Below are 11,838 nucleotides of genomic sequence, written 5' to 3' on the forward strand. Positions count from 1 at the left end.
GACACTCACACACACTGACACACATTATCAGCAAAATAACTCCAGACCATCAAGCTGCCACCACCACGTTTCACTGTTCCTATGATGCTCTCTCTCTCTCTCTCTCTCTCTCTCTCTCTCTCCTTCTTCTTCTCTCTCTCTTTCTCTTCCACCTCTCTCTTTCTCTCTCTCTCCCACCCTCTCTCTCTCTTTCTCTCTCACTCTCTCTCTCCCCCTCTCTTCTTCTCTCTTCTCTTTCTCTCTTCTGTCCCCCCCCCACCCACTGTTGATGTAAAGTGAAGGTTCCGTGACACACAGAGGGAATATTTCAGCCCACAGAGAAAAGTGAATCTGGGTCAGCAGCAAAAATCACACACACACACACACACACACACACACACACACACACACACACACACACACACACACATCTGGGTCACTATAATATGGTACAGCATTAAAAGCAGCATCAGCACAGACTTACAGTTTGATCTCTTCACCTTCTCACCAATTCAAGTGTGTAAATTTACTCTGAGTTACCTTTAAACCCTGCAAGGGGGGGAGAGAAAGGGAGAGAGGGAGAGGGAGAGGAAAAGAGGGGGGGGGGAGGGGGGAGGGGATGAGAGGAGGAGTTTCAGGAGTTCAGTGTTCTCCTGTGTCCTGTGAAGCACAGCCTTTAGTAACTGAAGCTCTTCTGCTTCTTGTGTGTAAATAATAATAATAATAATAATAACTAGACCGGACAATTCCCCGGGGGAAATTGTGAGAGGATGCAGTGCGCGAAGCAATTCGGTCACGCATGTTCGCTGGCCGTGAACGTGTGACCTGCAATGACGTTTCAATGCAATGATTGTGTGTGTGCTTGAGACAGCAGCCATCATGAAGAAGAGCTATTCAACAGTATGAACAAAGTGACTACAGGCGGAAATTAGCATGTACTGCTTTAACCTGGGACAGACATCTGTCCTTACCACAAGGATAATGTTTAATTTGTGCACTGTCCCTTTTAAAAATAAAATAAACTCTAAACTCTAAGAAGAGTGTTTGTAGTTTGTATGTACGAACAGAAGTGTTCCTAATAAAGTGGGCGGCTAAGGTGAGGCTGACACACAAGGGCTGGAGTTTTCTACTGTTTTTTTTATGAAGGACCAGGCCTCGAACAATGACAAATAACTCGACAACGGAAGCAGCTATTCACAAAATTCTTTCACAGTGAGCGCTAGAAGGGTCTCCTGAATAAAATGATGTATTTTTTTGTTTGTATTGTTAAAAATGAGGACGCTACAGGGAGTTAAAAACGAGTGACTTTTCAGCAACGTTTATACTGGGAGTCAATGAGGCCGCTCACCTGTGCTCTCCTCACTTTGAGGCTTGTCATTCAAAAACCGTAAATCCTATCGTTTAGGTAGACACATTGTGTGAATCAGGACAAGTTTTCCTACTACTTTTGAGAAAATCATGTCTGTAGAGTGAAATTTGAGGGAGTGTTCCTAATAAAGTGGGCGGCTAAGGTGAGGCCTGTCGGCTGCCCTCTTCTCAGTTTCTCAGAGCAGCGGATGTTTGAAAAAGTGCTTTTTTTTCCAATTAATTCCATAGAAATGAATGGGGTTTTTTTGGGACAAGTGTGACTACTACTTTTGAGAAAATTATGTCTGTAGTGTGAAATTTGTGGCTGAAAACAGTTTAAGTTTGAAATTTTGAGCATGATTTGTGTGTGTGCTTGAGACAGCAGCCCCCCTCTGCCCCGTCACTGGCCCCAATCGGCATGGTGACGGGCCTGAACAGGAGAGTTAAGAGACACACAGAAGATTATGTCAGGTTTCTGCTGTGTTTTGCTAAGAAGTAGGCCTCGAACAATCACAAATAACTCGACAACGAAAGCTTCTATTCACAAAATTCTTTCACAGTGAGCGCTAGAAGGGTCTCCTGAATAAAATGATGTATTTTTTTGTTTGTATTGTTAAAAATGAGGACGCTACAGGGAGTTAAAAACGAGTGACTTTTCAGCAACGTTTATACTGGGAGTCAATGAGGCCGCTCACCTGTGCTCTCCTCACTTTGAGGCTTCTCATTCAAAAACCGTGAATCCTATCATTTAGGTAGACACATTGTGTGAATCAGGACAAGTTTTCCTACTACTTTTGAGAAAATCATGTCTGTAGAGTGAAATTTGTGGATGAAAACACAGTTTAAGTGAGAAAGTTTGAGCTTTTTTTTGAAGCCGCCTACACTCTGAGTTAACGAGGCGCACTGGTGTGTAACGCAATAGACACCCATTCAAAAGCCGGATTTTCTCCCAGAAACCACATGGCGTTTGAACCGGGCCTGATCCGAAAGTGTAAAACCTAGCAGAAAAGTTGAATGCCAGATCCACAGAGGAGAAGTTTTCCTACGTTTTAGAGTTTGAATCATGTCTCTAGGTGAAAGCATGCCAGAGCAGCGGATGTTTGAAAAACGTTGAAAAAGTGCTTTTTTTTCAATTAATTCCATAGAAATGAATGGGGTTTTTTGGGGCGATTTTTTCGCGACTACGTCGCGAAAAAATCGTAAACTGTAGAGAAAAGTAATAGCATAGCGAGTCCGATCGAGCCGCACGTTTTGATATATTGTTTGTCTGTGTGCGACGTACGGTTATTGAGTTATTCGAAATCAAAATTTGCGTAGGAATAATAAGAAATATAAGAAGAAGAAACACGTAGAAGAACAATAGTTGCAGTGCTTTGCACTGCAACCTATGGGCTCCCCTAGGGGAGCCCATAGGTTGCTGTGCTGCAGCACTGCATCCTAATAATTGCAGGTGATTTATTGGGTTTTGATCTCATTCAGAGATCGTGGTGGTCGAGGTGGGCGTGGTTAAAACCTGTTGGTGCAGAACGCCTCAGAGCGCAGTGAGAGTGTGATGTTTGCCAGAATGCTGATGTGATCACTGAGGAGTGTGAAGGTTTTATCAGTGAGACTCTGAAACTAAACCACATCCTCAGGTGTGTGACGTCACTGAGGGAGATTGTTTTTTTCTTTCCCTCAGTTGTAAAGCAACCTTGGGTGTGAGAAAGGTGCAATATAAATTGAACTTTTATTATTATTATTATTATTATTATTATTATTATTATTATTATTATTCACACTGAACCTCCAACACACACTTTTATTCCTAATTCACATCACAGCTCTGAAACTAAAGAAGAAAGTGTTGGACACCAGATGTGTTGTGTCTGATCCCGGGGACTGATCTGACTCGCAGCTGTTCCTTCATATGTTCAGAGTCTCAAAGGCCAAAAGCACACGTCCCGGAGTTTGCAGAGTTTGCTCGATTTGCTCGTTCTGCACGTCATGTTGATTTGCTCTCAGGTTAATAATCCATTAATCCCGAGTTAATCCTGAGTTAATGAGTCACTCTGCCCCACTGCGCTCTGGTTATATAAGAGCAGGAGGGTTCACTCAGAGACAATATGAAGCTGGTAGAGAGCAGGTCGAGTTCTGCAGTGTGATCTGGACAGGAAACTCCTGAAGCTCATCTTCTCTGATCTTGCCATCATGGGCGTGGTCTACAGCGTAGGAGAGTGAGTCACTTCTGTCTCTTTAACTCATAATCCATCGATGTGATATGATGAGGAATGAAGGTTTGTGTGGAGATATTTTAGAGGTAGCAGGTGATGTATTTGAGATTTCCTGATCACGGTGTTGAGTCACATCCCTCCATCGTCCCGGCCGCAGTACTGACGTTTACTGAACTCGAGCCCACTTCCATTTTTATAAAGTCATTTTGTTATTTTATCATTCTGGAGCTGATTGTATTAAATCCCATAGGAAATTAGCATGGTGACATTTTTGGGATTTTTGGGCTGATGATATTAATACACTGCATGACCAAAAGTATGTGCACCCCTGACCATCACACCCATATATTCTTGTTGAACATCTTATTCCAGATGTATTCTCTTCTACTGCGATAATAATCTCCATTCTTCTCAGATGGTTCTCCACTAGATTTTTGGGCGTGGCTGTGGGGTTTTGTGATCACTCAGCTACAGGAGCGTTAGTGAGGTCAGACACTGATGTTGGTGAGGAGGTCTGGGGTGCAGACGACGTTCCAGTTCATCCCAGAGGTGTTCAGTCAGGGCTCTGTGCAGGACACTCGGGTTCTTCACCCCAACCTTCACACGCCACGTCTTCATAGAGCTCACTGTGTGTACAGGAGCATCGTCCTGCTGGAACAGGTTTGGACTCTGAGTTCCAGTGAGGGGAAACTGTAACATTCCAGCAAACACAGACGTTCTGTACAACTGTGAGCTTCAGACTTTGTTGGAACAGTTTGGGGAAGAAACACACAGGTGTGATGGTCAGGGGGCACATACTTTTGGTCATATAGTGTTTCTTGTACATTAATAAATGTCTGAATGAGTCTTATGTTTCCCTCAGAGTGGATCATCTCTACACATTCTTCGTTCAGTGGTCTCCACACACGTACATGAAACACCACAGGAGGCGCGACTTGCTATTGGCCGATAAGGAAAAACTAGCTGTGATTGACAGCTTGCTGAGAGGCTCGGATCCCGAACACTGGAATGTGAGGATGTGGTTTATTTTTTATTATAATTTTAGCACTAAAGTCTTTCATTAGTACCAGTCTGTACCTCTTCTGTTCCTGTTACACTGCGTTTGGACGATAATTTAGTGTAAACGGGATACAAAAGGGGCGGCACGGTGGTGTAGTGGTTAGCGCTGTCACCTCACAGCAAGAAGGTTCTGGGTTCGAGCCCCGTGGCCGGCGAGGGCCTTTCTGTGTGGAGTTTGCATGTTCTCCCCGTGTCCGCGTGGGTTTCCTCCGGGTGCTCCGGTTTCCCCCACAGTCCAAAGACATGCAGGTTAGGTTAACTGGTGACTCTAAATTGAGCGTAGGTGTGAATGTGAGTGTGAATGGTTGTCTGTGTCTATGTGTCAGCCCTGTGATGACCTGGCGACTTGTCCAGGGTGAACCCCGCCTTTCACCCGTAGTCAGCTGGGATAGGATCCAGCTCGCCTGCGACCCTGTAGAACAGGATAAAGCGGCTACAGATAATGAGATGAGATGAGATTTTGGCTTTAAAGTCATAAACACACCAAAGTCTACAGACTCTCTCTCTCTCTCTCTCTCTCTCTCTCTCTCTCTTCTCTGCACGATTCACTTCTTCAGTACACATCACGCCATGTCACATTTTCCTTTTTATCCTGGAGTAAATGATACTTTACGAAATAAATAGATAAAGTGACACTACAGAACAGTTTTAAAATTGTTAAAGTTCTGCAGTTGTTTTTATGAAGAAAGTGTGAGAAGTGAGTCATGTTATTTTACTACTTCAGAATAAACAGATGTTAAATTATTTAGAGTCCAGCTCTCATCATATAACTAATATTCATTAAGTTTGGAATAACACACTTTATTCTATCCACATTCACTGGATCTGAGCAATTGTGCGCTCTGATTGGCTACTCTACTACTAGGATATCAGCTCATATACCGTGAATAGAGAAAAACAAAATGGTGGAGCATGTTGCTGAACCGACCAAGAACGAAATAAAAACCCTACTCGAAAACAAAACCCCCCAAAATACAAAAAAAGTAACAAAATATGGAATAAAAGTATTTGATGGCAAGAATGCATATTTTTTTTCAAGAATAATTATTATTGCATTTTTCACAAGTTGCTCCTGTCATTTCGTCAGTTTGTTTACATTCTAAACAGAAATGATTTTGTCGGACATTTTATATAAAGTTTTTATTTATCGAATTTGTGAAAAATAAAAATAAAAATGCTCTGTTTCTCAAAATCCAGTGAATGTGGAGAGAATAAAACAGTTATTTCACTCAATCTCATTGCACATGGATTATAGACAACTCGGTGCTTCACAACGCATCGACTATCAGCTCACGTATGACTTGATTTCATGGAATAACTGTTAAATATCCTGAGATATAATACAAAAATAATCCACACAGGTGTGGTGTGAAGCGGAGTTACTGTTACTACCATGAAGATGATTATTTTCCTAAAACTGAACAGTGTGAAGTGTTTTATTCCTTTTAAACCATAACGAGTAACAAGTGCAATTTTTAATTTATTATTGAACGACATGTCACACTTTTAATCTGTTTATACTGTAGTTATATTTAATATAGTGGATGTTCAGTGAAATGAATGAGTTCCTGTTTCTCACTGACATTATAGCAGCGATAAACAGTTGTTCCCTCACCAGACTCTCTTTATTCTCTCTGTTCAAGTTAATAAGAGAAAATAAAATTGCAGCTTGTTCCATCATGTTCCTGAGAAACTGTAAAGAACCGTAAACTCTTCTGTCCTGAAGACGTCAGAAAACTTAAACCTCCAGCTTCACCTCTGACTGATACACAGCACTCACACTGGAGACTCCTTACAGAAACGATACAGAAATAAACGTCTCTTTACTTTAAGGAAAACTTCACCATCAGTGATTTCTAAAAATCTGTTTATTATCAGTGGAGCGTCTGCTGGACATGCCCCTGTGAATGAGCCATTACTATAGAAACCATAATGTATCAGATAACGAGTGCATTAATATAAAATAACTGTGTGTGTTCCAGCTGAAACTCCTGAGCGGTTATACAGAAACACTGCAACTTTCTGACCAATCAGATGAGAGAGTTCCAGCACGCTGTGGTGTTCCGCTGAACGCTGAACTGCTTTAACACTCTCCTGTGTTCCTCTACAGCACACAGCGGAGTCCCTGTTTCATTAGAAATCACAATAACACGCAGGCTGTGATGTTATCACATTATGATTCTTGTGAAACTGCATCACACTCCAGAGTCTGTGCTTCACCTGATCTCAATCACATACTAATCACTGACACGCTCCACTTTCTACTCAGTCAAACTGTAGATGCCAAAACTTATTCAGCCCACACCTCCCTACAATGCTTCTTCTTTTCCCCCCCCCACTGTTTTGTTCACTTTCATTTCCTCTCTGTGGGCTTGGTGTGTTCCAGCCGTTTACTGTAAATCACATAAACCTCTCAGACAAATAACAGCCACTCAAACGGCAGGAAAAACACCGGTGGAGAAACCAGCCAGTCAACAGCAGCGTGGGCGGAAGGAAGGGTATAAAGTACAGAGACGTTGGTGCTTCATTCACACAACTGAAACCCTGCGGCACTAAACACACACACACACACACAGTAGTGTATTATATTACAATGTTACTGAAACACAAGGTCAGTATGAGCGAGAGAACCGAGGAGAACATAAGGATCCTGTTCTTCTGCAGAGGCTGTGAGGAACCGTATGTTCAGGTGAGGGCAAAGAGCCAAAGCAAGTTTCATTTCATTTTAAATTCATCTTAATTTCATGCACCACATATCTTTGTTCAGAGGAGAGCGTCCTCTACACGACTTGGGCTCCACGTCTCTAAATCTGGATGAATGCAGTGTTTCAGGCCACATGTCATTGTGCAATACTGTGTGTGGTGTGCCAATATTAATGCACCGAATCCACAACGCTCACGTACATGTTTATAATGCATTTATAACACATTCTACATGCATGAGCATGATCATGAGCAGGTCAGTGGAGGAACTGCAAACATCTTCATCCCTCTGACTTCCTCTTGTTGTTATTATTATTATTATTATTATTTATTGTTGTCCTGGGAAATTGGCCGTAACGCAGTGAGACATGTGCTCATGTGCTGGATTAAATGTTGGCCTCCCTCTCGTCCTGTGCAGATCATCATGGTGAGGAAGGAGAAACGTTCCCAGAGTGTGTACAGCTCTCCAAGTGTGTTGATATCTGAGGATGAGGACACTGAGGACACACTTCCTGTGCTGCAGCAGGACAGTCACATCATCAGGGAGCATCACATAGAGAAGGTGAGCGTCACTCCACCACCTGCTCAGTGCTCGAGTGCACAGGAGTGAGTGGTGTTTGTGTCTGTGGGTGTGGTTAGGGGTGGAGCAGTATGGGAGTCACGTAAACTGTAGCGAATGTGTTTTTGGGGACATAAACAATCTGGGCGGCACGGTGGTGTAGTGGTTAGCGCTGTCGCCTCACAGCAAGAAGGTCCTGGGTTCGAGCCCCGTGGCCGGCGAGGGCCTTTCTGTGTGGAGTTTGCATGTTCTCCCCGTGTCCGCGTGGGTTTCCTCCGGGTGCTCCGGTTTCCCCCACAGTCCAAAGACATGCAGGTTAGGTTAACTGGTGACTCTAAATTGAGCGTAGGTGTGAATGTGAGTGTGAATGGTTGTCTGTGTCTATGTGTCAGCCCTGTGATGACCTGGCGACTTGTCCAGGGTGAACCCCGCCTTTCGCCCGTAGTCAGCTGGGATAGGATCCAGCTCGCCTGCGACCCTGTAGAACAGGATAAAGCGGCTACAGATAATGAGATGAGATAAACAATCTGTTTGTTAATTCCATTTTTTAAAATTTAAGTGTTGTATGAAGCAGCTGAGTGTGTTTTACACATCTGCATCCACTCAGCTCGCCTTCTTAACGAGACTCTTAACGAGGTTCTGAATTTATAACTTTAGCATCCTGTTATCAAATTCCATTATTAAGTTGGATGATTTGATGAAAATGAAATCCGGTGCACACACAGTGTTGAAGGAACTGATTTGCACAAAGTTGACTCGGTAAACCTACAGGATTCTGTCTCTACATGAGCGAAGGGAACAAACAGAGATTTGGAACACGGCCCAAAAAACACGGCAGTGCAAACACACAGCTACAGAACACTTTTATACAAATGGTTCATTTTAACCTGAATGAATGAATGTGTGTGTGTGTGTGTGTGTGTGTGTGTGTGTGTGTGTGTGTGTGTGTGTGTGACAGTTAGCTCCACGTCTCCCAGCTCGTGTTCAGTGCTCTCCCTGGCAGCTGGTTTACAGCACAGAAATTCACGGCACCAGCCTGAAAACCCTGTACAGGAAAACAACAGAAATCCAACAACCGGTACTACTGCTGATACAAGACACACACAACCAGGTAGACACACACACACACACACACACACACACACACACACACACACACAATCTGTACAGTTCAGTTGACTCACGCCCTGTGTGTGTGTGTGTGTGTGTGTGTGTGTGTGTGTGTGTGTGTGTGTGTGTGTGTGTAGGTATTCGGGGCATTTTCCTCAGACTCGTTCAGAGTGAGTGATTGCTGCTACGGAACTGGGGAAACGTTCCTCTTCACATTCAGCCCCAAGTTTAAGGTATGAATCATTGTGCACCCGAGGTGCATTGTGCACCCGAGCCACACGTGGCGCTACACGCCCCATCGTGTTGGTACACTTCCGGTTGTCGTCATGAAGAAGAGCTAAAGTGTTGCCAGATACTGCTGACGTTTTCCAGCCCAAAACATGTTCAAATCCGCTAAAATGCACTTAAAACCCCCAATCTGGCAACACTAGCAGTTCCGTGTTCAAGCTGTTCGGCTTGCTCTAACAGACTGTATGGCTACAAACTGTCCGGCGCAGACCACTGTTTTGTAAGACAACTTATTTTGCACAATAATATTTTTCTAAAGTCCATTTTTTGCTTACAAAAAAAAAATTTTTTTTTTTTGCTTACAATTTAACTTATGTCTTAATAAACACACAAAAAGGTCAATTGTTTTGTTTTTATTGACATTCTTCAGATGTTGGACATATATATATATATATATATATATATATATATATATACACACACAAATACAGTGACTTGTTTATGTACACAATTCACAGCTATGTAACAGCTGTACAGATGTATTTGGTGATAGAGTAAGTGAGCTAAATTTTAACAGTGCAAACAATGCCACAAAAAGAAAAGATTCATGCCGTTGTCATGATTCGTTGTCATGCCGACCGAGGCTGTTGTGTTTCCCGCTTGTGGTCTCGTCACTCGTCACTTCCGGAAGTAGCTCGACAACTAGCTCGATAGGGTTTACATGCACAAAGTAGCTCGGAAGAAATCGCATAAACTAGGTCGTGTAGCTCGATTCCGAGAAATCAAGTTCGGTTCAATTTCAGCCGAATTAAGGTGTATACATGGCATTTTGAACTTCAATTTCAGTCGAGCAATGGCAGAAATTCGATTCTCTCTATGTGCATGTAAACGTAGTGAATGAATCAGTGAATCAGCATGATCATGATCATTCCTCACACTCCTGCTTTTATATCATTTTACACACACACACACGATGAAATGATTAATCTGTGTGTGTGTGTGTGTGTGTGTGTGTGTGTGTGTGTGTAGATGTTCCAGTGGAGTGGAGAGAACTCGTACTTTGTGAGAGGGTTCCTCGACTCGCTGCAGCTCGGAGCGGGAGGGTGAGTCCCTTCATCACACTGACGTCAGTAATCTGATTCAACTCCGTGTTTTCAGACAGAAATCAATAATCAATAATCAGGTTCTTTTATTATCATCACCACAAAACATGTGATTTCAGTTTCTGCTGAATGGAACACTTTTATCTCCTGATAAACACCAACACCACGTCAGTGCACTTTATCAACAGACACGATTATACACACACAACCCGAGCTCAGTGTGTGTTCAGAGACACACATGTTGTTTATAGAAATATGAAATGAATCAGATTTTAATTCTAAACTCACTGAATAATCTGATTACTGAGCTGAAACCCAACAGATTTAATAAACTCCAGTACTCGGTGTAATCTGATGTGTCAGTGTGCTGTTTATATGAACACTGATAATCAGATCACTGCTGATATCAGATAATAAGATTATTAGAGGAAGATCATTCAGGAATATTTTAATCTAAAGGACATCAGTGTTACAGCTGTGAAGATTTTTTATCATGTAAAATGTACAGAAGTGCAGAGGACCTGATCAGTGTGTGTGTGTGTGTGTGTGTGTGTGCAGAGGGCCATTCGGGTTGTGGTTAGACTCGGATCTTCTCCGTGGCTCGACGTTTTCCTGTAACACTTTCCGTAACACTCCTCTGTCTCCACATCACGACTTCAGCGTGCAGGTGCTCGAGGTGTGGAGCTTCCAGTGAACACAAGAACCCACCAGAGAACCTCATCCTGAATGTGTCCATATCATTCACACACACACACACACACACACACACACACACACACAGTGACTGTGATGATCACACATCCTTTACTAGCAGTTTTATATCACACTAACGTGTGTGTGTAAGTGTCAGTGTGTAAGAAACACAGTTGTAAATAATATTAAATTGTAAAAATGTGTACAGTTTTGTATTTACATTTTTTAACATGTTAAATTATAGTGTTGTTCTGCAGTGTGTGTTTTATCTCCGTGCTGGTGCTGATTCTTTTATCTCCAATAAATTTTTTTTTCTGCTGATTTCTGTCTGATTCATCCTTCATCAGGCACTGAACACACACACACACACACACACACTATAAACACTCTCCCTCCGTTTCCACCCAGGATTCAGGTTTGCGGAGTGTTTTGTGTGATGGACCTGTGTGACCTGCAGAGTGTATTCTCCTTCTGAGAACACGGTGTGGGTGAGCAGTAAAACACTCTTACTGTAAGTGAGCGAGCCTCGGAGAGGATTATTGATGTAAGAGCTGGTGGATGCTGGGCATGTCTCAGCCTGTCCTGCTCCTCTCAGGTTCACATCTGAGCTGCTGCACTTCAGTAAACAGAGGCTTTTATTACACACACACACACACACACACACAGCACTAACAGTGCAGAGGTCCAGTAGAGAGCACTGTGAGTTTCCTCTCTGAAGGTGTGGATTACTGAGGCCACTGCTCTCTGTGTCCAGCTTCCTTCACGGACGTGGGCGTGGTCGCGGGCGTGGTCAACTAGAGTTAGACAAATCTCATCTGTCTCCTTCCTCTTCCGCTCCCTTCAGGTC

At 43.0% G+C, this 11,838-nt stretch overlaps 1 protein-coding gene across 1 annotated transcript; it reads left to right on the top strand.

The window, feature by feature from the left end:
• Nucleotides 1–7,040: 7,040 nt before the first annotated feature.
• LOC132868051 (nuclear receptor coactivator 7) lies at nucleotides 7,041–11,312 on the top strand. The gene is made up of 6 exons (XM_060901026.1): nucleotides 7,041–7,284; nucleotides 7,717–7,860; nucleotides 8,816–8,968; nucleotides 9,105–9,200; nucleotides 10,225–10,298; nucleotides 10,857–11,312. Exons 1-6 carry the CDS (start codon nucleotides 7,189–7,191, stop codon nucleotides 10,990–10,992), a joined length of 699 nt encoding a protein of 232 aa, XP_060757009.1. The 5' UTR covers nucleotides 7,041–7,188; the 3' UTR covers nucleotides 10,993–11,312.
• The last annotated feature ends 526 nt before the right edge of the window (nucleotides 11,313–11,838 follow it).

Source organism: Neoarius graeffei, chromosome 19 (assembly GCF_027579695.1).
Source record: "Neoarius graeffei isolate fNeoGra1 chromosome 19, fNeoGra1.pri, whole genome shotgun sequence".
NCBI lineage: Eukaryota > Metazoa > Chordata > Actinopteri > Siluriformes > Ariidae > Neoarius > Neoarius graeffei.

Bases quoted from the DNA above. Each gene is read 5' to 3' on its own strand.
- LOC132868051 (XM_060901026.1), top strand. From the start codon at position 7,189: ATGTTACTGAAACACAAGGTCAGTATGAGCGAGAGAACCGAGGAGAAC. The intron at 7,285-7,716 runs GTGAGGGCAAAG...CGTCCTGTGCAG, and splicing joins GTGAGGAACCGTATGTTCAG to ATCATCATGGTGAGGAAGGA. The intron at 9,201-10,224 runs GTATGAATCATT...GTGTGTGTGTAG, and splicing joins CATTCAGCCCCAAGTTTAAG to ATGTTCCAGTGGAGTGGAGA.